This window comes from Neovison vison, chromosome 6 (assembly GCF_020171115.1).
Source record: "Neovison vison isolate M4711 chromosome 6, ASM_NN_V1, whole genome shotgun sequence".
NCBI lineage: Eukaryota > Metazoa > Chordata > Mammalia > Carnivora > Mustelidae > Neogale > Neogale vison.
In genome coordinates, this window is record NC_058096.1 from 121,015,157 (window position 1) to 121,041,897 (window position 26,741).

General features: G+C 51.8%; 1 protein-coding gene across 5 annotated transcripts in view; it reads left to right on the plus strand.

Moving 5' to 3' along the window:
• Positions 1–26,741, plus strand: part of MYLK (myosin light chain kinase) — a 177,736-nt gene that overhangs the window by 76,051 nt on the left and 74,944 nt on the right. For 4 of the 5 annotated variants that reach the window (XM_044252187.1, XM_044252185.1, XM_044252188.1 and 1 more), the window contains 5 exons: positions 10,559–10,696; positions 12,464–12,661; positions 14,630–14,879; positions 20,441–20,512; positions 20,957–22,122. In XM_044252187.1, coding sequence (XP_044108122.1) covers positions 10,559–10,696; positions 12,464–12,661; positions 14,630–14,879; positions 20,441–20,512; positions 20,957–22,122 — 1,824 coding nt within the window. Of the gene's footprint in view, positions 1–10,558; positions 10,697–12,463; positions 12,662–14,629; positions 14,880–18,946; positions 19,013–20,440; positions 20,513–20,956; positions 22,123–26,741 lie in introns of those variants that run through there. The other variant, XM_044252190.1, reaches the window with a different exon arrangement.

Genomic DNA, 26,741 nt, shown 5'->3' on the forward strand with positions numbered 1-26,741 from the left:
AGACTGGGCTTCGAGACGCAGATCCTCGTGACTCCAAGCCTGTGCTCAGTCCTATGCCCTTTTCCAGGGTGTGCATTCACTGGCCCATGGGGACAGCCTGGGCCCTGTAGGCCGGGCAGTGTCACCCCATAAGGATTAGGGGTTGGTGCTCTGTGGGGCTCTTTGCCGAAAAGGGGCCCATTCCCAGGACTCCCCAATTTCTCTGAAGGGCGCTAGCATGGAGTCATCACCTGGCCTCTGCTTCCTTCCAGGAAGCCCTTCACACCCAGGAGGGAGCCTGATTCTGGCTACCCCCACCCCTGGAATCTGTCAGCTGGAATTCTGGCTTTGTCCTTACAGGTCTCCTTTCATGTCACATTGAAGGGCCTCAGGAAATTGTGATAATGAAACAAAAAGAGATCTGAGCTTCATCTCTTGGGCCAGAGGAGAGACCCTCCCCTTCCCAACAGGGGGGCTCTCTTTGCAAGTGCACATGGCCTGCTCCAAAGCCTAGTAAGGGGCAAGAGGGCCAGAGTGACATCTGATGGGTCTATTGCCCAAGACTCTGCCCACTGACTTCAGCCAGTGGCCTTGCTAATCCTGTGCCTGTCCCCACTTGCCTGGGTTTAGTTTGGATTAAAGAGACCCAGCTGAGCTAATAGTTCTTCTGGAGGTGGGGGTCCTCAGATGAAGGATCAAGGAGCCTTTGGGGCCGTTCTCCTTGTCCCCAGGTCTGTGGGAGGAGTGGGGTCTGGGTGACTGCCCATGCACACATGTTTTAAAGCAGAAACAAGTCCCCAGCAAGAGCTCTGCCAGGAATCTTTGGGGTCTGCTCTGAGAAGAGCCCTGCGTGAGTGAGAACTCCCTCCCGGGGTGGGGATTTGCTGGCCTCTGAAGGCCAAACGGAGGCTTAGATACCATAAATGGTGAAGCAGGCTGAGAGACGCGGCCACGCGCGCGGGCCGCAGGGCTGGGCTGTCGGCACAGGAGCCAGGCAGGCTGAGCCTGGCACAGGGACACCCCTGGCTCCCTGCCCTGGGCGGTCAGGCAGCTCAAGGCCATGTCCTACCCCATCCTCAGCTGTGGAGTTTTTTCTTTATTGGCAGTTCCTGGAGCTCTAGGTCTCTGGGGGCATCTGAGTGGTTGGGGGACCACAGGAGAGACATTTGTTCCCACTGCACCGAGCGTGGTTCCGGCCTCTCCTTAGCTTTTCTGGTAAGCCTCAGTGTGGCACAGCCACAGTCCCGTCCTGGCCGGGGACCTGACTGGCCTGGAGTGAATCCTGCTGCACCACTAGGTTGCCTGGCCACGGGGGCACCATTCGACCCTCAGGGCCTCTCTTTCCTCTTCCATGCAATGGGGACACTGATAGTCACAGTCCGCAGTACTGAGGATTGAGTTAACGAATGCACGGAATGTCCTCAGAACAGAGGAAGGGCTCGATGTGTTGCAATTTTGACCAACAGACTGCCCCCCAGCCTTTACACACGGTAAAATCATTCAAAATGCCAAGTCTAAGCGGTTTTACAAAAGGACCAACTTTGCCACCGTGGGTGGGCGGCGGTTGTCTGTCCATCTGTGTGCCTGTTCGTTTGTTTTTAGGAAGGAGCGAGAATCCAGGAATTCTAGAGGGAGGGAGGCACCTGGCAGAGACACTAGAGCCTGAGGAGGACCCCATTCTAGGGGCTCTGGCCACAAGAGGGCGCCCTTGCGATCAGCTTTCTGGGGAGGAGGCGGTTTCCAGGGCGGCTGTGCTGCAGGCTCGCTCAGCCCAGAACCCCGCATATGCTCCGCGGAACGCCAGGTGTGGGTGCTCTTTCTCGCCTCGTTAGCCTTTTGCCAACGTTTTGCAATCATCCAGAAATCGCTGGCCCAGCACTCTGATGTGATTTCTGCGGCCACTTTACCCAGCTTTCTCTGCCTCTTCTCTGCAACCCCTTTCTCCAAAATCTGCCTTTCTCCCCAGCAAATGTCCCTTCCTTTAGGAAGCCCTCCCCGGGAACCCCAGAGTGAGTCCTCTCACTGGCTAAACTTCCCCTATCATTGTGCGTATTTGCCAATAAATCTGTCCCAAGTCCCTGCTTTGGGCCAGACATCATTCTGGGGAGGCCCCAGTGAGCAGGGCAGACACGCTCTGCCTTCCAGGTGCATGCGTTCTGATGGGGAGACGGACGGAGAAAGGTGGAAGGGATCCTTCTGGAGGATTGGTGAGGAGCACATTGGGTGGTGAAGGAAGGCTCTAGGTGGAGGGGACTTTTGAGCATAAACTTCAGGGAACTGGAGAAACAGGCTCCAGGCAGGCGGGACAGCAGGTGCAAAGGCCCTAAAATTGGGAGCAAGGTCAGCCTGTTCAAGGAACAGGCAGATAAGCCAGGGTGGTGGGAGCAAAGTGAGAAGGAGTTCAGAAAGAGGGGCAGGGGCACCTCATGCAGGGCCTCTAGGGGTAAGGAGCCCACATTTTATTCTAACTGTGGGATTTCACTCTAATTGCTGGTTTAATTGTCTTCCCTGCTAGACTGTAAGCTCCCTGCAGGCAGGGACCCTTTCTTAGTCATTATTGCCTGTGAATCGGGGCCTCCTCTGTGAGACGGTGTTCAGGGAATGCTTGAAAGCACACAGCGGTAGACGTCCTCTCTAGAAGTATGTCGCTTTACCTCTTGACTTCCCTGGGGGCTCAGTGCTCACTGGAGTGTGCCAGAAACCCACCTGCTAGCTCTCAAGAGTCCCTCAACCAATATTCCTTCTCTTTTCCCTCCAGCCCAGGATTTAAAAAAAAAAAAAATTTCCCCAATAGTTAGCTAGGCAATGAAAGCCTTTCCCCACCAACCCAACCTAAGAAGAACACTAAAGGATGATTAATCTAAATTCCTACAGAGCCTAGGAAGATCCAAGAGGGGAGTAAATATTTCAGCCTATTTGGACTGAGTCATTGGGGTCAGGGGGAGACTTCCTCAGGCTAGAATACTTTAATTTATCTCCCCCTGGAGTATCTTTGTCAAGGCTAAAATTCTTAAGTGACTAGATTTACTAACTTGCTAACTGTGCCCATTTTGACTTTAGTGTTTCAGCTTAATGGTGTTTATTTAACTGAGGGCTTGCTGGGCCTCTTAAAGGCACCTAAGGACATAAAATGTGGGGAAGGTTTTAAAGAAACTGCTATCTAGAGTAAAAAGATGAAACTTAGAGCATCAGTAGAAGCCCAGTTCACTCTCGGGTTACTGACAGGTGCTGAGTGAGGCAGCGCGGAGCCCTGACAGCCTCCCACCCCCACCTCTCTCCCAAATGAAGCTCGGGAATTTCAGATACTGTGTAATCTGTCCAGTGGTGTCTCCCCTTGATAAACTCTCAAGCACTGGAAACATTTCTAATACTTACATTAGCTAAAGAGAAATGTACTGAAGGAGGATAAACTTTGGTTTATCCTTAGCCCATCCACACACATCTGTCCCAGAAATCTTTTAAATTCTAGAAAGGCAAGCAGATAAATGTTAAATTATTTTCTAACCAATGTTTTAGTTTAATGTAGTTTGAATACAGCAGAAACGGGGTCCTGCATCACAGGAAGATTTCTGAGTGTATGCGCGTCCATGTGTGTCCATATCACAGAACTGAAGCCTCGGTTTACTAATTGGACAATAAGATATGCAGAACTATCTAGTTGTCCAGCCCACTGTTGGCCGAATCTGTCCTTTGCTTGCTAGGAGGCCTTGGTCAAGAACACCATCCAGAATAACAGCTTTGTGTCCCTAAAAGCAAAATGTGATCCACACTATGACTGTATGATGGTATATGATGGTGGTTTCCAGGCCCTCCTTAGGAAGGAGCGCTGGGGGCTTTGGCTGCTGTACCTTTATGTTGAGCATTTGACTGTAACTTCTGAGTCACTCAGAAGGCTGTGGTGGCAGTGATTCCCGCTTCCCATCCAGCACCCCTGCCATTACTGATCAGAGATCTTTTGGGGACTGTCCTACGTCATTGTTTCTTTTTGTTCTCTCTTTGCACACTTCTATTCCCGTTTGCTTCTCAGGTTCTAGAGAAGTCAGTGGGAGGGAAGAAAAGCCAACAGACCAAAACTCTTTTTATGACATAGAAGTAGAAGTTTTGCCGAATCACCAAGTAGGTTTATTTGGTTAGGAGAGACTTTTGTTGAGTACTAGGGATTTACACCTTGCATAAATGTCCTCCTAATAGCAAGGGGCTGGGTGAAGGTAAGCTTCCTTTGACAAGTCCTCTAGAGTCAATGGTCACATCATGGCATGTAGGGAAAGGAGGCTAGTCTCTGATCCCTGGACCGTGCTGGATTTTGAACACCAAATAAAGAAGGGAGGACTGTGCTTCCAGAGCTCCCCTTCAGATGGTGGTTTACTGAATTTCCATACCTAACAGGGCTTGGAGTGAACCAGGTTGGCTGTTGGAATGGTATTTTGCATTGTAATGACTAAGCAAAAAAGCTCAGCAGTGGTTTCCAGCTGTGCCTTTGCAAGAGGTCTGCATCTGTCCATGAGAGGTTTAAGGAGGGAGGGTGTTAGGAAGTAGGGGAGAGCCTTCCACAACCATTTTCATTTGGTGAATCCAGGGATGCAGGCAAGCTGCTACAGGACAGGGTCTGAGACTCTAAGAGTGGGACTTAGTAAATGGCCCTGATGACAATAGGCAGGGGTCCTTCTATAGGGGAGAGTCCTGGGAGCAGGGGGGGCTCCTGGATGGTAGGATGTTTCCCACCAACACCCTCTGTTTATGTGTCTGTGTCATCTGTTTAAGCCCTTTCCCACAATTTCTTGTTCTAATCTGAAATAAGTTTTGAATGAGCTGGAAGCCTGCAGAGGGCCATTTTCAAGGCAAGCTACTCAAAGTGTAAACATGTGTATTTAATGAAAGCTCGGATCCAATCAGGGTGGCTGATAAAAGGAGACAGGTGGAGAGAGTGCTTCTAAGGAGAAACCCCGAAGTGTTTTTCCTGCTAAACCTGTGGAAGGGGAAGGAAGCACCCAAAGGGAGGGTCACTGTAGTGTGGAAGGAGGGCTGAGACCACGGCCAGCCCTGGGACACAGACTGTAGATGCCTCTTAATTTCAAGCCCAAGAGAAGCTAAAGCCTTCGTTCATATCTCCAGCTTTGAGAAATAGCTTATAAAAGTTATTGCATAGGAGCCAATGAGAATGGTAACAAAGTGTACCTGTTGGGTGGGTATTTAACTCTTTCTCTAATTAAGAGCTTTTCAGAAATGAAATACTGACTTAATACCAGTTCATGTGACTGTTCTAAACCATCAGTGTTTTTAATGAGGAACGTTGTTTTGACAGAAAACAACTAATGGGTTAGAAAAGCTGACTTGTCAATTATTTCATTCCCATCACAAGTCCCTTTGTGAATGACCTCTACTTCACAGGTGGAGAGCTGCCGTGGTCAGAGGTAAGGGGCTGCCCTCCGCATCAGGCCTACAGCTACTCTGGCCCCGCTGGGTCTCAGGGATGCTGACAGGTTCTCCGTTTGCTGCTTCTGCCTCCCCAGAGCAAGAAGTTAATGTGGGGGTTTTCAGAAACAGTTTCTGATGATTTAAAACAGAGCAAAAGTGGCTAAGGAGAAAGACATCAGAGGGTCAGTGGGGGGCTGGGGAGGGTCCTTCCTTTTCCCTCCATCTGTCCCCTCTCTGCCCCATCCTATCTGCTGTTCCTCCCCCTTCTCCAGTCCCGTCACCAGCTTTACTGGATATGGCATCATTCTTGTTGTCGGCAAACTGCTTCTAAGTATTCTTGATCTCAGGTCTTGTCTTTCCATGGAGGGCAGGCTTGGTCTGTTCCCTTTCTCTCCAGGTGGAACAGGGCACCCAGTAGCTAGCTACTCTGTTAAATGACAGAGTGAGTCTGTGAGTGACTACGGAGTCACTGGCCAGGGGACCGCGTACCGGCGCCCCAGGTGAGTTCACATTCCATCTTTATTTCTAGGCTGGTACATCACGGGAGCTTGGCCCTTCCTGGATCCCAGATAGCAGGTTCTCTCCAGGCTTGGTCTTGGCAGAGTGGCAGGAAGCACAGCTGTGAGGAAACCTGGGGTATATTTAGTCTGGCCCCATTTGAGCAGAGACGTCTGTCTCTGGGTCCTGGGGACCCCTCCCTTGCCACCTGTGTGCCATGGCCAGTGCCTGCCCTCCCTAGATGAAGGCGGCTCCCAGTGGCAGCTCCCTGGGTCACTGGGGACCTCTTGCCTCAGACTCGGCCCCTCACCCCCGGCTTCAGACCAGGACTATGCCAGACAACCTCCAAAGCTGAAGCCCAGAGGTGCAGCTCTCTAGGGGCACTGGCGAGTCTGGGCATGGACAAACAGAGAGAGCTCCGAGAAGTGGGGACACAACCTGCCTTACCTCTGGGGATGTTGAATGGGCTGAGAGCGTCCTTCAGATTCTTAAAGTGCCAGACCCTGCAAGGCATTGTTGTGACGATGTCCCCTTGTTGGCAGCTGCTCTATGTCCTTCCAGAGTTGTCTGGTTCAACAGCAATGGTTTGGAGGATGGCTCTCATCGTAGGTACGGCCACGTTGAGTGTACCCAACCAAAAAAAGGTCAGTTGGGTCAGGAAAGGCAAAAAAAAAAAAAACCCATGAATTTTTATACTTCTTTTGTGTCAGACATTGTTCTAGCTGCCTTATATAGGTTGCTGCTTTGAATCATCTAACAACCCTCCGGTATTGATCATGCATTATAGTGATGGTGTAGATAGACGTTACACTTCTCAACATGGTAGCATCCAGACCTGACAGACTGTGGGTTGGAAAGCTTGCATCATGTCAGACAGCCAGAGCTCCACATTCAGAGCACCACCTTCCATCTGTCTTCTGGTTTCCTCCAAGTCTGTCCAAGAGTGAGCACGAGCGGATACCATAGTGCATAGGCCACAGATGAGACACAGTAATTTGTTTGGCTTTGAAATTCAGTGCAGTCCACACATCTTGCCCTTTCCACTGGCTAGGCCTTGCTCTGCGTTAGCTGTCCTCCCCTGACAAGAGTCTAGGTTGTGGGTCAGCAGATAAGACCTCTGCTCTTGTCGGGAGTTTGCCGCCGGAGAAGCGTGGTTCCCATGCAAGAGATGGTCTCCAGGACATCTGGGCCTTCCCGTCAGAAGGCCTGGGTACAAGCTCTAGGTCTGCCTATGACGCCCTGTGACTTCATGCAGGTCACTTCACCTGAGCATGCTATGGCCTCTCAGGAGAGTGGGTGGTGGGAGCGGGACTAGGGTCTCGGGGTGCTAGTGAGGGTTGCTTTTCTCAGGCCACTTCCAGAAAACTGCTTTTCATGGCTCATGGCTCCGTAATCCCAGGGCAAAGTGTGTTTGTGGGAGGGCTGGTTGGTTTCTCACCCGGTGAAGAATTTGGGGTGGTTGAATGCTAGGCATGACTCAGCCATTCCCTAGCCAGGACTCTGTCACACTGATCCCACGTGACCCAGTCTGTAGGTCTGAGGTCAGATTCATTCTGCCCCCTTGCTCCCAATCATTTCCCTTTACCCTCCTTCGAGGCCTGGGGTGTGGGGAACACAGGGCAGGTCTGGGACCGTGGTGCCATGGGACTCCATGTCTCCCAGGCCGGGTGCCCACAGAGCAGTCCTCCCATTCATCTGTCTCCTGGAGGGGTTGCCACCGGGTTGTTCTCAAATTATTTGACATATATCCCAGGAGAGTTTTAAGCTATACATTTGTATTCCTAACAGTATTTACCTCGGGTCATGTAAAAACAAAACAAGTCTGCAGTCCTTGGATGAGGGCCCCACCTCTGTTTGTTTGCAGCTGATAACCCACAATAATGCCGCCCGGGCGGGTAAGACTGAGTCAGTGCCTGTGCCAGCTTCACACAGAAGGTCTCATTGGTGTTGAGTAGACCCACAAAGTGTGTTCACATGTTCTCTCTTTAAAGCTCCCAAAGCCCAGGGATTATATTGTTACTACCCTAAACACAGGTGAGGCCGTTGAGTTTAAGACAGAGGCAGTGACTTGCCCGGAGCCAGATCTGAGAGATGGTAGGGGCCACGGAGGGGCGCCGGCAGCTCAAAGGAGTGTTTGATGTTCCTGCAGCACATAGGAACATAGGAATGCCCGTCTATGTGGACCTCTAAAACTGGGGACTGGCTGAGGTAACAGAGGAGCAGGAACAGGGCGGGGGAGGAGGTGGATCTAGAAGAGCAGAAACATTCTGTCCTCAAGTCTTAGTCCGTGCAGGACAGGAAATTTCTCAACTCTCCTGAGGCATCCTGCTTTTCTGGCTGCTGCAGCCTGGGCAGAGTAAGGAGATGTCTGCACTTCCGGTTCTGGGCCTCCCCGAGCCCACTCCCAGGACCTCGGGTCAAGGGCAAGTCTGCCTAGCTGTCCCTCTGACAGAGGCAGGGATGCTGGGGGCTGGGGCGGAGGCAGCACCAGGACCTGAGTGCACATCCCTGGTCTTGGACTCTGGGTTTACCCTGTCTCCGTGCCCTTCACAATGCACTTGCCTCTGGGGACAGTTCCCTCCAGCGTCCTGAGCCTTCTCAGCATCTCCCATCCTCACTCCCGGAGGCTGCACCCAGAGAGCTCTGCAGTGGGCCCTGTTTTGTTTTTTAGTGCCAAAAGATAGAAACTCAGTGGCAAATGTGGAGTTTGATTTTTCTCAGGTGTATAAAGCACAGTGGAGATGTATCCCCATGGCTGCTGGCTTTCCAGAAATTTGGTCTATGTGGCCCTTGCTAATAAGAACCCAAAATACCAGAATCCCTTTCCCCCAAAACTTAGAGTTTAAGTTAGAGATATTGTTAGAGGAGATTAAGAGGAAAACCCTCTCCCTCCCTACCCCTGCCAAAACACAAAAACAAAAAAGCTCCAGAATGATTAAAGGTCAAAGCCACCCGGCTCGCAGGGCAAAGGGCAAGATAAGAGACTGGATAGCCACGAGCTCATCCTGCGCCAGGGCCATCCTGCGTGGGTGACGCTAGCTCAGCCACTCTGCTGCCCCTTCCCCTCCGGCTCACACAAGGCAGGTCCAAGTCCAGCCTGGGGGGCATTCCAAGAACAACAGAAAGCCTATTTGTGACCCCACCTCCCTGGAGAACTGAAACAGGTGAGTGGGTCAACACTGAACCCAGAGAATTGTTCTAGCTTTTGTCTTAGACTAGCTGGTTTACTTCCACCTTCCCTCCGAGATTTTCTTTCCCCAGTTTTTACTAAGATCATGTTGATGTACAACAAACTGCATATATTCATGGTGTTTAATTTGAAATCTTCACCCATGAAAACTTCACCCAATTTTAAGAAATGAACTTCTCCATCAACCTCAAATGCTTCCTGGTACCCCTTTACAATCCTTCCCCATAAGCCCCAGGCAACCACAGATCTGCTTGCCCAGTTGCCCTCCCTAGGTTTTGCATTTTGTAGAATTTTATATAAATGGAATCATCCAGTATGTGCTCTTCCTTTGGCTTCTTTTGTTCAGGGTCATTTTTGTGAGATTTCTCTGTTGTAGTGTCTCATGTTAGTCTGTTTCTTTTTATTGCTGAGTCCTATCCCACTGCATAATATGGCTCAATCTCCTCACTCACTTGTCAATGGCCACTCAAGGTGTTTCCAGTTTGGGGCCATCAGAAATAAGGCTGCTATGAACGTTTGTGTACAAGTCTTTGTCTGGATACACGCTTTCATTTCTTCTGTGCAAATACCCAGGGGTAGAAGGATTGGATCATATGGTAAATGCATGTTTAACTTTTTAAGAAAGTGCCATGCTGATTTCAGAAGGGTGTGTCCCATGCGTGGGAGGGCAGCGTGGGAGAGGTCCTGGCGCACCACATCCTCACCCACACCAGGGCTGGGGGTGGCCAGTTTTTTTAACCACTCACCTCTCGTGAGTGTGGTATCTTTTGGCTTTCTTGAGGGACCTAAGATCTAATGGGTGGGTGTGGAGTCTCACACAGCCATAGGAAATGACAAGGAAGCTCTTTGCTTCTGGTTTACGAGAGGCAACAAAGTACGCTGGTAAATGAAAAAAATAAGACGACCATCAGTGCATAGAGTGCACTATTGTTTCTATAAGAGAAGAAAATGGAAGAGTATGCCTATTTGCTTGTGTGTATTATATCCGTAGACTATCTCTGGCAAGATGAACCAGAAACTGAAAATAGGTTGCTTCTGGGGAGAGGAGGCTGATGGTCACAGGTCAGGGGTGGGTGCAAGGGAAACCACACACGCTCTCTAGTACTTTTAAAATTTGGAGCCATGGGAGCGTAGCATGTATTAAAAAAGGTGAGTGAAGTTTAAAAAAAAAAAAAATCTCCTAAGGTGGCAGGTATTGAAACTCTCCGGAGGAAGCAGAGCCTCGGCCAGGCTTGGCCCTGCAGAAGCCCCTCCTCTCCCTGTTCCCAGGCACGGGCACCGGCACACCAAGCAGAGAAACGGGCTCACTGCCTTCCTATGACCTCCAGCCCCTCTCCACTGTCCCACCTGTTAACACCTTCTATCTCTGGTGGAAGCCCGAGCCTCGACATAGTTGATTGCCCGGCAGTCATCAGGTCTGTGTTTGTTGAATGAATAAATGACTCTTCACCCCCCACTCTGTTGTCTGCTGCACAGAAAAGAAGAGTGACAGGAAGAGCGGGTCCCTCCTGCCCGTAGCTCCCAGCAAGCCTGTCGCACCGGTATTCCTGCAGGGCCTCTCCGACCTCAAAGTCATGGATGGAAGCCACGTCACCATGACAGTCCAGGTGTCAGGTCTGTCTTTGCATCTCTCTCCTTGGGGTTGATGTGAAAACGGGCATGGTTGCCATGTACACATTGCTCTCCCACATTCTGCTCAGATCATCCCCCCACCAGAAAGTCAGCACAGGACTCTCAGTGGACCCAAAGAAGTGGAGCCTGCTGGTCCCTCTTTTTTGCTTCTCCTGGGCAGGATTTTCCGGATTCAAGGTTAATTCAAGGTGGTCCAGAGGAAGAAGATGACCACAGCTAGCGGGGTGGTGATTAGTGGGGAAACATAATGGGGTCACCTTAGCTGGAAGATTTTGAACACTGGCCCAAAACCAGCTGATGTAAGAACTTCCCAGATCTTAGAAGATACCCTATTGCTCTGCTCAAGTTTAAAGTGAGAAGATAGAGAAGAGGTCCTTCTAAAACCACCAGGTGACAAGAGCATGTTGACCAGCAGCTCAGTGTGAGCTGTCTCAGTTCCCGCTAGAGGCCAGCAAGAGAAGCCTGGGGACTCTGCTGGCACAGACTTACTAAACCAGCTTGTGCCCAAGCATATCCAGAGTATCCTATTCATTGCTGACTACTGATCAGTCGGGAGGCCGCTCTCCTGGGCTTTAGTTCATCCTGAGCTGCAGAAATAATAAAGACGAGGAGTGGGGAAACCAATGGGCTCCCCCTTTCAGGATTCGCATGCACCCCCACACACACCTGCAGGCCTGAGGCACCCCCATGACAGTCCCAGGCTGAGGCCTGGCTGCCTCCCCTGTCCATACTCCTCAAACTGACAGAAAGCAGAGGCGCTCTGCTCCTGGGCTCCCTATCCATGCTGGCTACCCCATCAGAGGTGACCCCACTCTCTCTGTGCTCGAGAGAGAGCCCGACACCACACAGCCTCCATCCTCCTCAGGAAGCGGAGTGCAATGCTACCACAGGGGCAGCTCTCTCAGGTGGCCATTGTTTTATGTCCCCCCACCGACAAACTGCTAGAATCTACCCAGGAGAGCAGATGGATAAAACCTGAAAACGGTCTCCACCCTGAGCTGTGTTCGCAAACTTGGGCGAGCTGGCGCCCATGACCGCCCTTAGACGCAACCTTTGTATGGTGGCAAAATGAGATGCTAAGTGACTTTTCCTCCTGGTGACAATTGACAAAGAAGGGACAACGAGGTCGCCGTGGCATTGCCTGGATGTGTGTGTGTGTGCTGTGTGGGGCTGGGCAGAGCAGGGAACGTTTGCACTTCACACCCAGAGAGCCAGTTACCATGTTCCCGAGCAGCTTGAGTTCTGATATTTTTTCACTTCCCATCCTTTCTGGTTTCCGCAAATCTGCTGTTAAATAATTATCATGAATACGCATTGAACACTTTCCTTGTGCCAGATGCTCTTCTGATCTGCTAAAGGTTTTATTTATTTATTTATTTGTTTATGTTGGTGGAGCAGAGGGCGAGGGAGCAGACTCGCACTCAGCGTAGAGCCTGATGTAGGGCTTGATCTCAACGACCCTGAGATCCTGACCTGAACCAAAAATCAAGAGTTGGACATTTAACCAACTGAGCCACCCAGGCATCCCTCTATTCTGCTATTCTAGTGGGCTGTTCTGGGGGACTGTATTCTTTTACTCAATCCTCCCAACAAACCTATGAAGATAGGGTTAGACTGTTTTGCGGATGGGGAAACTGAGGCATAGAGAGGTTTGTATTTAGTACAGCATCACACTATTAAGGGCAAAGTTGCTCTGTGTCCCAGGGAACCCACCTCCTGCTGGGTCTGCCTGCCCTGTCTCCCCTCCAGGGAACCCACCCCCTGAGGTCATCTGGCTTCACGATGGGAATGAGATCCAGGAGTCAGAAGACTTCCACTTTGAGCAGAGAGGCACTCAGCACAGCCTCTGTATCCAGGAAGTGTTCCCAGAGGACACGGGCACGTATACCTGTGAAGCCTGGAACAGTGTCGGAGAGGTCCGCACCCAGGCGGTGCTCATGGTGCAAGGTGAGGCTGCGGGGCTGTCGGGGGTGGGGGCAGGTAGGGGCGGGAAAGCGGTGGTGCTGCCATAGCAGGCCAGGCAGTCCAAAAGCACCCTGGAGGTTAGGTAACCATGTGAGCTTACTTGGTTTCCCCCATGGCCCCAGTGCTCCTCTGGTCCCATTCCAGCCCCCAAGGCCAGCTCCCCAGCTCCAACTCAGGCTCTGGTTGAGTAGCACCGCTGTGTCCTGGAGCCTTCTGAAGTCCTTGCCCTCTCTGGGTCATTGGTGACGAGCTGCATAGAGTGCTAGGAGAGAAATCTTATGATATACTTAACAGTTAGGGAGAGCTTTTTTCCCCGCTTTATTGAAATATCATTAACATACAATGTTACATTAGCACAGTGATAGCTTTTTTTAAAAATTTTTTCAATTTATTTATTTTCAGAAAAACAGTATTCATTATTTTTTCACCACGCCCAGTGCTCCATGCAATCCGTGCCCTCTATAATACCCACCACCTGGTACCCCAACCTCCCACCACCCCCCGCCACTTCAAAGCCCTAAGATTGTTTTTCAGAGTCCATAGTCTCTCGTGATTCACCTCCCCTTCCAATTTACCCCAACTCCCTTCTCCTCTCTAACACCCCTTGTCCTCCATGCTATTTGTTAGGCTCCACAAATAAGTGAAACCATATGATAATTGACTCTCTCTGCTTGACTTATTTCACTCAGCATAATCTCTTCCAGTCCCGTCCATGTTACTACAAAAGTTGGGTATTCGTCCTTTCTGATGGAGGCATAATACTCCATAGTGTATATGGACCACATCTTCCTTATCCATTCGTCCGTTGAAGGGCATCTTGGTTCTTTCCATAGTTTGGCGACCGTGGCCATTGCTGCTATAAACATTGGGGTACAGATGGCCCTTCTTTTCACGACATCTGTATCCTTGGGGTAAATACCCAGGAGTGCAATTGCAGGGTCATAGGGAAGCTCTATTTTTAATTTCTTGAGGAATCTCCACACTATTCTCCAAAGAGGCTGCACCAACTTGCATTCCCACCAACAGTGTAAGAGGGTTCCCCTTTCTCCACATCCTCTCCAACACATGTTGTTTCCTGTTTTGTTAATTTTGGCCATTCTAACTGGTGTAAGGTGATATCTCAGTGTGGTTTTAATTTGAATCTCCCTGAGGGCTAATGATGATTAACATTTTTTCATGTGTCTGATAGCCATTTGTATGTCTTGATTGGAGAAGTTTCTGTTCATATCTTCTGCCCATTTTTTGATATGTTTGCCTGTTTCGTGTGTGTTGAGTTTAAGGAGTTCATTATAGATCCTGGATATCAACCTTTTGTCGGTACTGTCATTTGCAAATATCTTCTCCCTTTCCGTGATAGCTTTTGAGGCGAGCTGTGGCCCCTTTGGGTCCTTGCCTTTAGAGAACCTGTATTTAAGAAGAGAGACCAGGAAAGGATACATAAAGCAAACGTCAACTCAAAATTATGCACGTCTGGGGCACCTGGGTGGCTCAGTGGGTTAAGCCTCTGCCTTCGGCTCAGGTCATGATCTCAGGGTCCTAGGATCAAGCCCTGCATCTGGCTCTCTGCTCAGCAGGGAGTCTGCTACCCGCCCCCACCTCCCTCTCTGCCTACTTGTAATCTCCATCTGTCAAATAAGTAAATAAAATCTTTAAAAAAAATTTATGCACGTCTCATTGTAGATCAATTGCCCCTAGTCCGGTGAGCTAGGCTACCTCCCCTGGCTTCAGATATACAATACCGTCTTGTCAGCGTTATCCTCAGAGAACATAAGCAAGATAGATTTGCCATGAGAACGATGTGCTGTAACTGTATATCCAATAAAAGTGATTTCTGGACCAGCTGTTATTTGGGTAATGTGCAGACTTTGACCCTTACTGGCTGGGAGAGCCCAGTGGACCATGTCTGCTGAAAGGCCTTCCTCTCTAATTCAACTCTTTGCCGACTTCCAGAGCCTCAGGATGGTACCCAGCCCTGGTTCATCAGCAGGCCTCGCTCAGTGACAGCCTCCCTGGGCCAGAGTGTCCTCATCTCCTGTGCCATCGCTGGGGACCCCTTCCCTACTGTGCACTGGCTGCGAGACGGCAAAGCCCTCTCCAAAGACACTGGCCACTTCGAGGTGCTACAGAATGAGGGCGTGTTCACACTGGTTCTAAAGAATGTGCAGCCTTGGCATGCTGGCCAATATGAGATCCTGCTCAAGTGAGTCTGCGCGTCCGTCCTGCCTCCCCACTAGCCCCCCAGATTCCTCCCTCCTGTTAAAGTTCCCACCCGGGGTTAGGAAGACCATGGAAACCCAAAAGTAATGTGGGGCTGGGCTTCAAGGGAAAAAAAGGGCAAGCCCAGTGCTGCCAACAAGCTTTCATTTCTCCTTCTTCAACGCGAAGGTGTTGACTGAGATCCTGAGCTCAGTTCCCCAGAATCCCCTGTCTTACTCCATCCTGGCTTTTGTTCCCCTATATGGACAGTCTTCCTGCTGGCAGGTAGACTGTCTATATAGAGCCCAGCTGGGGACAGTCATAAAACATGAAACTCCAACTGGTGTGTGGAGAATATGAAAGAGGGAAGAATGGATTAAAATCGGGAAAGCTGTAGGATTGAGGGAGTGTATTAGTTACCTATTGCTGTGTAACAAATTACCCCCAAACCAAGCAGCTTACAATGACAGTTATCGTCTCGCAGTTTCAGTGGGTTGAATGATTTTTACAGGGAAGTTGTTGGTAGGGACTGTAGTCTCTGAACACTTGACTGAGGCTGGAGGGTCCCCTTCTAAGATGGCTCCCTCATAGGACTGTTGGCTTGAGGCTGGAGCTCCTTGCCATGAGCTGCTTGAATGACTTCATGACATGGCAACTGGCTTCCACAGAGCTCGTGATCGTGGGAGGGAATAAGCTGCAATCTGCAGTGTCTTTTGTGATTTCCCCTTCGAGGTCACAAATTATTACTTCTGTGTATTCTGTTTGCTAGAAGTCAGTCACTAAGCCATATTAGGTGCCATCTCTTGGAGAGGCGAGTGTCACAGAATTTGTAGACATTTAAAACCACTATAGGGAGGTTAACCATGCCCGTTCCTCCCCCCACCCGCTTCCTGTTTAAGGTTTTCTAGATTATATGGGAAAGCTCCATGAAGATACACTGCTTTGTTCCCAGTGCCTAGAACAGTGCCTGCCCAGAGTCAGCCTTCACTGTTTGTTAAATGAAAGTGATCCAGAAATGTTCTTCTACCTTGAAAATGCTCTAACTCTTAAAATCCCATGCCAGCCCTGGGTTGATGGAGACAGAGCACCAGCCCTTTGTGTTGCTGTAAGCACTGAGGAGTGCTGGTCTGACCTTGACCTTGCAAAGAAGATGTGGTGCTCCATGACACATCTGTTTGGAGCTGCCCTGGCTCAGGTGCAACCCTCTTTGCAAGGGGCTTGCTCCCCTGGATAAATCATTTCCCTGTACTCAGCACATCGTGTTCGAGGCTCTGAGCTACTGCCATGTAAAAGCTACTGCCATGATTGAGCCCTGTTCCCATAATCATGACAAAACCCAGGGTGTGGCCCGCCACTTGGGTCCTTTCTGGGTATGCGCTTTATGCTTGTTATCAGTTAGCTTTTGATGCATAACAAAATACTCGAATATTTAGTGGATTTATTTAAAAAGTTGTCATTTATCATTTGTTTAGATGTACCAGAAGTTCTGCCTAGTTGAGTAAGGCTTGGCAAATCTCAACTGAGCTAATGCCATGTATGTAGTCTGCTGTGAAGATGGTTTGTTGACTGGCTGGTCATCCTGCAGGACAGGACAGAACACACCAGCAGCCTTTGCCTTACACCCAAACCAGTTAGTATTGGGAAGGCACTTCTGCCTTCAGAATAGAGAGGAGACACACTCTTCCTCCCCTAGGCCAGTGCTAATGGTAGAAACGGGCGACACATGAGTCTGGAGCTAGTCTGCATAGAAGGAGTCGTGCTACGGGACAACATTCACATTACTTAAGCCAAACATCCTAGAAGAGAGAAGCTCCTTGTGGGATTTTGAGGACAATAGGCAGAGGTTCAGCAAATGAGTAAAGGCTTGGCTGTCAAGGGCACGTTGAAGCTCTGAGCCGGAAAGGGTAGGGAAGAGCAAAGCAAGGGCTGTGGGAAGTCTGCCAGGCCCGCGTGGAGGGTTGCACTGGGAGGTCGGCAGGCAGACTGTCTGGGCCCAGCTGGGGACAGTCATAAAACTTATGCTGTCCCAGCTGGAAGAGACTTCAGAAGTTATCTAGCCGACTCATCGTTTAATGATGGGGGGAAGCAAGGTCTCAGGGTCATGGATTTGCTCGTGGCTGCCCAAAAGCAAGTCACAGAGCCCAGACTGGAACCCTCATCTGTTTTAATCAGATTCTCTCCCTTTCCTTTTTTCTCCAAAGTGCATGGGAACTTGGGGAACCCAGGAGGTTGCCCTGGAGTCCCCATTCACTCGGTCCTTGCCCCTCTCCTCTCCCCAACGTCCAGCCTCTTCGTTCCTTGGGGTTGCTGTTGCCGTGGCCTTGGCTCTGTCCTCAGCTGAGGAGCAAGTCAGGGAGAAGTTCTCCTGGGGAATATGTGCCAGGTCTGCCAGGAGCCCTATTCCCCTCCAGCTTTTCTCATCCTGACAGAAATCAGCCCTAGACCCAGGACAGAACGCCTTTCAAGGACGGAGACCAGATAGCTGGGAGGAAAACGGGGTTGGGGGGGTCCTATCTGTCCCTGCTACAGCTGTGGTTGGATGGTTTCTGCCTCCCCTGCCTTAACGCTTGTCTCCTGAACTAAAAGAGGAAATGTCAAAAAGTCAGTTCCAAATTCCAGCTGAAATATTTTAAAGATTGAGACTTGCCAGGAAATTAGTTCTTTAATTTTACATGTAAAACCCATTCCAGGGGAGGGTGATTCAGAGTGGGACAGGGTCCAAGGCTTTGTAACAAAAGAGTGGGCTTCTCATTCAGGATTTGGGAGGCAGGAGTAGAAAGGGTTTCGTTACTTTGTAAAAGGTGCAGCCTCTGGGGTCTTGGCCCCATATATTCTCTTTGGCAGCACCTGGGCTGGGCATGGGGCCTCATCCTCAGCCCTGGGCCTTACTTGGTAACTGAATATGTTGATACAGATCCCAAAGATGGTCTCAAGAGGCTGTTTGGCTGGCTAGATTATCTGGTATGTAGGTCCCAGGTCAAAGGCCTTTCTGACCTGGGTAAACCTTGTTTGAACCCATGATTTGTCCAACAGAGATTTAAGTTTATGGCTGCAGAAATGGTGACCCTACCTTAGTGGGCCAGCCATGGTATCCCAAGTTCTTCATCTCTGTTTGCCTCTCAGACTTTCCTAGGTGCCACAGGCTTAGGCCTGGAGATGGGTCAAACAGCAAGCCACCTGTGCTCCCTCCTTAAGGGCGGGCGGTGGACAGCAACAGAAGCCCTCTCCTGCTTCCCAATGGGGAGCCAGAGCTCACTCCAGCTCAGGGGACAGGCTGCCCCACCATTTAAAGCCTCTGGTAGGTTCGGCTGGGGTAAAGCTTGGCCATCTGGTTGGCGTCTGCTTCTGATTTTTGCATCCGTCTGCGTCATACCTGTGGCAGGAGGAAACTCACCTGGGGCAATGTCGGAGAGTACAAGCGGGGAAAACGCGGCCGTTGGCCTCCTGGCCTTCTGCTTCTCACCAGTCGTGGGCCCCACACCCTGCGTTTGAAAGAAAAGCAGGGAATGAATGGCCTCATACTGGCCAGTGGCCTGGCAGAAGTGGTGTGCCAGGGAGCTGGGCCTCACTTACAAATGACCTCCTGTGTTTATTCTACAAGTTGACCCAAAGCCCCGTGAGCCTTCTGTGCCAGGTGCTCAGGATGTCCTGAGGGCCTCTTAGCCTTCCCAGGGCCTGGAACCAAGGAGGCACCTGACTGCTGTTTGCTGAGCAAAGGAACAGCCAAGGGCCCCTTTCAACTGTCCAGACCTTGAGGCTCCCTGAACCTTGATTCGATGCCCCTGAGAGCCTGAGCTTTGACAAAGGTGTCCAGGAGGGGACCCCAACGGATGAGAGGAGGGTTGGAGGACAGCACAGATCAACCTCTCCTTATTTCAAATGGGTCTCCCTGCTTGGGAATGAGGGGCAACCCCCCCACCCCAGATCTCCTGCAAGTCGTCTGATGTGCTGTGGGCTGGCAGTGGGTGATCTAGACCTCGCCCTCCACAGGGAGGGAGGCCAGGCTGGCAAGGTAGAGAGCTACATACATCAGCCAGGGTTGTGTAAACACATGCTTGGGGGGGCCATCCGTGGAGGGATGACAGAGCCTGTGCACATGTTCCCAGATGTGTCCCTGCAGGTGCAGTTGGCCACCAGGTAAGGCCCCGTATCTGCACGCATCCATGTGTGCTGTTGATGGTCGCGTCCACACACAGGCATGCGCATGCGCACGCACACACACATGCACGCACATTATACACCCCACAGGAGACTGGTACTGATGAGCCCTGCAGGGCGGAGGGGGGAAGGTTACAGCTCCGGGATTCAGGGAGACCTGGGTGTCCATCCCTTTTCCTGCTGGTTGGCTTTGTGAGCTGAGGCCAATGACTTAACCTTTAGAAGCCTTGTTTTCCTTATAAAACCAGTGCTGGCTTCCCAGAGATGTCATGAGATGCAATGAGACGGATTATATAAGGCACCTGTTGCAGAACTTGGCTCGTCTGTGGTAGGATCTGAGGCACGTGCTGGGCCCCACAGTGCCAGTAAGATGGTTACACAGTGGGGAATGAGTAGGAGAGCCTGCGATGCCCAGCACAGCCTCAGAGACTCCCGAGTCTCCTTCCTGAACCTTTCAAATGGACAGAATGGTGCTCCATATCTGACTGGTGCATTGTAGGCACAAAAATGAAAGGTGGAGGGCCCTGTCTCTAATGGGAGGTTCTCACCATGAAGAGTCGCCTCTGGCTCTCCGTCCTATCCACCCCACCCCCGACTTTCCCCCTGCCTGGACAACCTTGGCTGGTCAGAGCTCAGAACCGCCAGCAGATGGCAGCCATGCAGGGTGGGAGGGCTCTAAGTCCAGGCGGCCCAAGCAGGCCGTAGTACTCCCTGAGCTGGGGCAGAGGAGCTTCAGTTAGCCACACACCACAGGGACACTAACTTTTAACAGTGGGTTGAAGACTCCAGAGCCCTCCCCATCTGAAGGAAGGAGAGAAAGGGTCACTCCTGCAGGAAGACACCTGTTTGGTTTTTAGCTGATGGGGAGGGATGGAAGAGTGTTTTCACTTCTTGAGCAGGGGAAGGAGGAGTTGGCGGGGGAGAGACCCTGTGCAGAGAAGACAGAACCACCTCTGTACTGAGGGAGCGTGGAGTCAGACTCAGGTCACCACACGGGGCTGCAGGCACTAAACCAGCAGCCCCATCACACCCTGGCAGGTGTAGACTTCAGTGTTGAGTGATTGTATTTAAATTGAGTGATTGGATTATTTTTGTAATACACTTAGAGAAAAGTATTCCTACTTCTGCATGTCCGTCTAAGCTGTTGTCCAGAGGCTTTTTTTCCCCTTTTTATACAAGAGCTGAAGTGGGGAGGAGGGTGACCAAAGCGGGACAGGGCCTGCCCTAGATCAAGGTCTTGTGTGGGTATTTGGGGTCACAGCTAAGCCCATGGCCCCCTCTTTCCTGGAGTAAACCGGCCAGCCTCTGGCCAAGTTCCTACCTGCCCCACCCTCCTCGAAGCCCTGGGCTGAGTAGGCCCTTGGCCCCAGAGCCTCTTGATATGTATCCATCTCTCAAATCCTTCAGGAACCGGGTTGGCGAATGCAGTTGCCAGGTGTCACTGATGTTACAGAACAACCCCACCAGAGCCCCCCTGCGGTGAGTGCCCCCAGGAGGTGCCCGGCCAGGCCCCCAGGCCATCTACCCCCTCCACTTTCCTCTTGGGCCCTGCAAGCCCAGCCCAGCAGCCCCAGATTATTTGTATCCTCCAGCAGAGGCTGCTGAGCCAAGAGGGAGAGATTGGAAGGGGAATGAGGGAGGGAGAGCAGGGGAGGAGAGGGGGGTGAATTATTATTTTATTTTATTTTTTTTGCACACACCCTTATAAGGCTACTGAAGTCATTACCGATGTAACAAACCAAGTAAGCAAGCAAGAGCCTCTCACCAATGTTCCCTTCTATAAACACAGCCTGGTCAGCCCCAACCTCCCCTTCCCCCTCCCCTCTACCCTCCCTCCCTCAGGGATTTGCTCTCCCCTGACGTTCTTTCTTACCCGGCCCCTTTTCCTCTTGCTACTTTCCTTTTTCCCTTCACTGGTTGCAGGGGGAGGGAGCCTGCCAGCTGTGAGGGCCTCTGCAGCCAGGGAGCCGGTGCTGATGGTGGTGGCCGTGACTGCTATGGGACCCTGAGGCCCGGCTGGCCTGCGAGAGGGCAGGGTTGGCTGGAGGAGGAAGACGGCGAGGACGTTCGGGGGGTGCTAAAGAGGCGCGTGGAGACTCGGCAGCACACGGAGGAGGCCATCCGCCAGCAGGAGGTGGAACAGCTGGACTTCCGTGACCTCCTGGGGAAGAAGGTGAGTACCAAGACCGTGTCAGAAGAAGACCTCAAGGAGATCCCAGCTGAGCAGATGGATTTCCGCGCCAACCTGCAGCGGCAGGTGAAGCCGAAGACGGTGTCAGAGGAAGAGAGAAAGGTGCATAGCCCTCAGCAGGTCGACTTCCGCTCGGTCCTAGCCAAAAAGGGGACTCCTAAGACCCCGGTGCCTGAGAAGGCACCGCTTCCCAAACCTGCCACCCCAGATTTCCGCTCAGTTTTAGGCAGCAAGAAGAAATTACCAGCAGAGAACGGTAGCAACAACGCTGAGGCCTTGAATGCCAAGGCAGCAGAAAGTCCCAAGGCCGTGAGCAATGCCCAGCCTTTAGGGTCCCTGAAACCCTTGGGCAATGCCAAGCCTGCTGAAACCCTAAAACCTGTGGGCAATGCCAAACCTGCCGAGCCCACGAAACCCGTGGGCAATGCCAAACCTGCTGAGACCCCAAAACCCATGGGCAACGCCAAGCCTGCTGAGACCCCAAAACCCATGGGCAACGCCAAGCCTGCTGAGACTCCAAAACCCATGGGCAACGCCAAGCCTGCTGAAACCCCGAAACCCATAGGCAATGCCAAGCCTACTGAGACCCCAAAACCCATGGGCAACGCCAAGCCTGCTGAGACCCCAAAACCAGCTGGGAAGGAAGAACTCAAGAAGGAGGTTAAGAATGATGTGAACTGTAGGAGGGGGCAAGCAGGAGCCACAGATAATGAAAACAGGTCAGAGAACCAAGGGACAGCCCCAACCTTCAAGGAGAAGCTACAAGATGTCCGTGTGACAGAAGGCGAGAAGCTGCTACTCCAGTGTCAGGTGTCCTCTGACCCCCCAGCCACCATCACCTGGACACTGAATGGAAAGACACTCAAGACCACCAAGTTCATCATCCTCTCCCAAGAAGGTAACAAGGGCGAGGGCTGGGGAGAAGTGGACTCTGTACCAGGTCCACTGCAGGCTCCTGGAGCTTTGGGCTTGTGGACTGCTGCTCACAGCCCAGAGTCTGGGCTGGAATGCCAGCCTCTGTGCCCCCTTCCCTGACAGGAGAGGTGCCCTTCTCTGGGCCCTCGAGCACACACTCCATCACTGGGCAGTGAGAGGTGGGTCTGGTCTATGGCACATGCCTGGGCCTCGGCATCTGTCCGGTGAGATGCTTCATGGCAGCCCCAGCTGTGGCTCCTCAGAGAAGCCCTAGGCCTGAGCTAGAGCTCCACGGCTCTGACATGGAGGGGGTTCTGTTTGCAGGCACGAGGGGACTGGAGGGCCAGAGCCCACCCAGGGCTCAGACCTGAGAGCTGCTTTCGCAGTGGGATTTTAAGTTTGGGGAGGGTGTACAGTGACAGGTTGGCACAGGATTGTGATTTGGGGTCAACAACAATTTAAGTCTTGATAACATTGTGGGTTTGAAAGGATCTGTGGGGGAAAGCCAAAACCCCAAACAGCCCCTACGGCACACTCTCCTGGGCGGACAGAGCCACTCGCTTCCTAATTTGGATGAGACTTTTGTTTGCTGGTATTTCACATTCTTGGGTTGTGGGGAGAAGGGGGGGCCACTAAATGCTGACATCTGGGGCCTTTTGGGGTCTGGAGTTGTCAGATGGGCCAGTTTATACCTAGAGAAGAGATGGGGGTAAGAGGGGCATTTTCCCTGGACCTTCAATTTGGTTTGAAATGTTTCAACCAAGCATCCCAAGCCTGTATGGGAGCTCCCTGTCCGGCAGACTTCCCATACACCACTCTTGTGGCCAGTGCTGGAACAGAGCCTGGCCTGAGCTAGGGGCTGATACTGGTGGCTCTGGACAGGGCAGGGTACAAAGTTCCCCAGGAGGTGGCATTTTACCCTTAAGGGGTGGAGGGCGGCAGGCAAGAAGAGGCCCAAGTGGACAGGTCCTGTGCAATCGGGATCAGAGGAGCTGTCAGAAACTCCCCACACCATGCTGCTCCCCTTTCTGTCTGCTGACTGCACCCCCCACCGCCCCTCCTTCATCAGGCTTCCTTCCTTCCTCCTGAAACCCAAAGGAAGCATTTGAAGAGAGCACTGTCCCTCTCAGCCCACGATGAAATTTCTGTCTTTATTCTGCAACTCAGACAGCAAATCAGGAAGAGCTGAGCGTTTGAATCTAAGCGCTAGAAGATTCAGGGGAAATTGATCAGGAGAGAGAAGATGCTTTCTTTTCTGCTATTGTGCTTATAGGAGAACTTTTCTCGTGTGGCTCTATCTCCAGATTGGTAGGGTCCTCCAGAAGGCATACCATGCTCCCCCTGCCTCTGTTAGCTTAGCCTCCCTGTGGTCCACACACAGGTGGGCATGGGGGATTGCTACAGTGGGGTGAGCTGTCTGGGCCCTTGGATGGCACACCTTCCCTGTCACCCCTGTGGGCTCCTCCCAGTTGGTAAGCCTTTGGTAGAACCAGTCTGAGACTTTGACTGGGAGCGTCTCCCAGGTTACCCCGTGGTACTCTCCAGGTAGGATGAATGGTGGGCAGGTGCCCGTCCCTGGGACATATGCACAGTGGGAGGGAGAACTGTGCTTACACCCTCTTCAGGGAAACTGATGTTGGGACAGTTGAGGACAGTGCCCTGAGCCACGCAGCTGCCGTGAGACCCGTGTCTCAGGGCCTGTAGATGCACTCGTAGCTGCTTATAAACCATCCCCTCAGCCGAGCCACGGGAGCAGACCTCAGCCCTGGTCTCAAACACACGCCTGAGCCATGGCCTTGAGTCTGTGGCATCTGCTGTCACTGAGCATTCAAGGGCTATTCCAGTATCGCCTCCCACAGAAGCCAGCTCAACGGGGCAGTTGAGGTCCAAATCAGAGGAAGAAGACATGATTGAAAGAAGGCCAGCACAAGGAGAGGATATGGGAAGGACTAGGAGCAGAAAGACAGCCCCGAATTCAGTTCCTAAAACATATTCTAAATATTTGTAATTCTCCTTTGAAAACCAAGAATAGCTTGCATGAATTGAACACTGTGCGCCAGACTCTGTCTGAGGCTCTGATACTTCTCACTCATCTCATCCCGCCTGTTTCACAGAGAAGTGCACTGTCTTGCCCAAGGCTGCTCAGCTAGGTGTCACAGTGCTGGGGTCTGAACATAGGCAGTTGAGTTCTGACGTCCAGACCACTAAGCTCCATTACCTCTTGGCCCCTTCTTGTCAGATGTCCGCACACTGGTGCGGCTGAGAGAGCTTTCAGGACCCGCTCACCGGCAGCGTTGTCCAGCCGGGGAAACTACTCACGTCTGTCAACTCCTCAACCCTGCCAGTAGTTGTGAAGAGGCTGGGAGACTGGTGGGGCCCTCTGGGCCTGCCTAGTTTCTGGTATTTTCACTGTAGTGGAGGACGCAGGCCTTGACAGGGACCGGTCCGCCTTGCCACAGTAGGGAGAGTACCTTGTCTGAAAATACCAGCCCCGTTTTCTGTCCATCCCTTCTCCGGAGGCTCACCCTCCAAGTCTTCCAGAGCCTGGGTTAGACCCGAACCCCAGGGAGAAAGCCCATCTGGAAGCCTTATCCGTGACCTCTTCCGCAGGCCCCCTGCTGGAAGCCAGGCACGTGGAGAGGTGTGAGTAGATGTGCTCTCCACACATCTGGAAAGAGGGGACACACATCCCCAGTGATAAACCTATTCCAGCCAAGTGCCGAAGGTGAGCTGGGAGGCGTAGGAGAAGAGGGAGCTGAGTGCTGGGGCCGCAGGAAAGGCTGGTGCTGAGTGAGCCGGGCTGGGGCTCCAGGAGACCTATGGGCTTCCCAGGCAGGGGCTCCAGCAGCAGCAGAGGTGGGCCTGCTCACAGCACGGGAGGGCTAGAGAGGAAGGCAGGGCCCACAGCCTCCTAGGTCGTGCTAAGGAACTCGATTCTGGAGGCACTAGGCAGCCACGTAAAAGCTTGGAATGAGGAGCAGTGCACATAAAGCTGGGGGCTTAGGGGTTTTGATTGTGCCCAAAGACAAGTAAAGAGCCTATTGAAGAGGTGGAGGAGTAAAGGGGACTGGACTAAGAAGGTAGCCATGGCACAGATAGGAAACAACCAGTTCAAGAAGCAAGGACAGAGTTAGGAGCACCTGTTGCCTAGCTTGGGAGCAGGGGGCGGATAAAGAAGAGGAAGAAGCTGAGGACCCCTGCGTGCCGGGGTCTGGATGACTGGGGTCATGCTTCTAGGGGTATCCATGGCAGTCAGCTGGTGGTTTGAGGTGGTCTGGAGGGGAAGGTGGAGGGGATAGCTAAGGGTCTCTCCGTCCTCACACTGCCCTCAGCACCCTCTCCACCAACCCCCACCCCTCGGCTGGGAATCCTTCTTGCTTCAGTGCACTGCCCTGTGCTGTCAGCTCGTCTAAGAACAAACCTGACTTCTTACGCTCTCCTTGCCAGACTGTTGTCACTAGCCTTTGGCCATGAGAGACTCCTGCGCTCCCCTCCCCCACCCATGGGCATGTACAGCCACATGCCTCCTGCTGGTGGACGCTGTTTACAGGTTCATGAGGCTTCGGAGCCCTGTAGCTTGGATAGGACTCATAGCCTGCAGGTCCCCCAAAACATGGTCATGTCCACCCCATTTCGCATCAAGGAGAGCAGAAGAGGTGTGACAGGAGTCGGCTGGAGTGGACTGCTAATTTGTGGGGGCGGGGAGGGGGGCACGTGGAGATACCCTTCCCCTCTCGGCATTCCCAGAGCTGCAGGGTAGATGGTGTCCACCTACAGTGGCTGGGCCTGCCCTCTGGGCCTGCATGGGGACTGCACCAGGCCCTTCTGGGCCCTGCATCCGAGCTCCTCAGGCTTTGGCCTTGGCCTTGACTGAAGAGTGGGAGGGATGGCCAGTGAGCCAAGGGGAGCTCTGTGCTGCTCCTGAGAAGCAGTTTCATCTTTATGCCCTATTTCCTGTCCCCAGGCCAGGCTTCTCTCGCTGGCAAACATCGCTTCCACTCTAATGAGAATTCACTTTTGTTGCTGTTGTCAACAGATGATTCATTTTTAATCACCTTTGGTGTGGGATCTGGCAAAGACTTTTTAAAAACTTATGGAAGTTCATTCTGTAGAACACTAGGATTGATGCAACCCCTACTGTGTGCAAGGCAGTATTGTGTATGCATAATCTGCTTGAAGAACTCTGAGGTCGGAATTGTTTCCTTTCAGAAACTCTATGGTCAGGGCTCCTGGGGGGGCTCAGCTGGTTAAACCTTTGGCTCAGGTCATGATCTCAGGGTCCTGGGATTAGGCTCCCTGCTCACTGGGGAGTCTGCTTCTCCCTCTCCCTCTGTTCCTCTCCCTAGCTTTTCCTCGCACGCTCGCTCCTCTCTCAAAAGAAAAAAATAATCCTATATGGTCTTTTTTCAATGGTAGGTTATATGTGACTAAATGTTCCTTTCTCTTGCATAGATCCTCCCAGATCACCTGCTATAAAAAATGTGCCCTGGTTGTTCTCAGAATGGCAAATTTTTTTTTTCTTTTTTCTTTCTTTCTTTCTTTTTTTTTTTTTCTTTTTTTTAACTGTGACTGCATTCCAGGCTCAGGAAAAACATACATAAT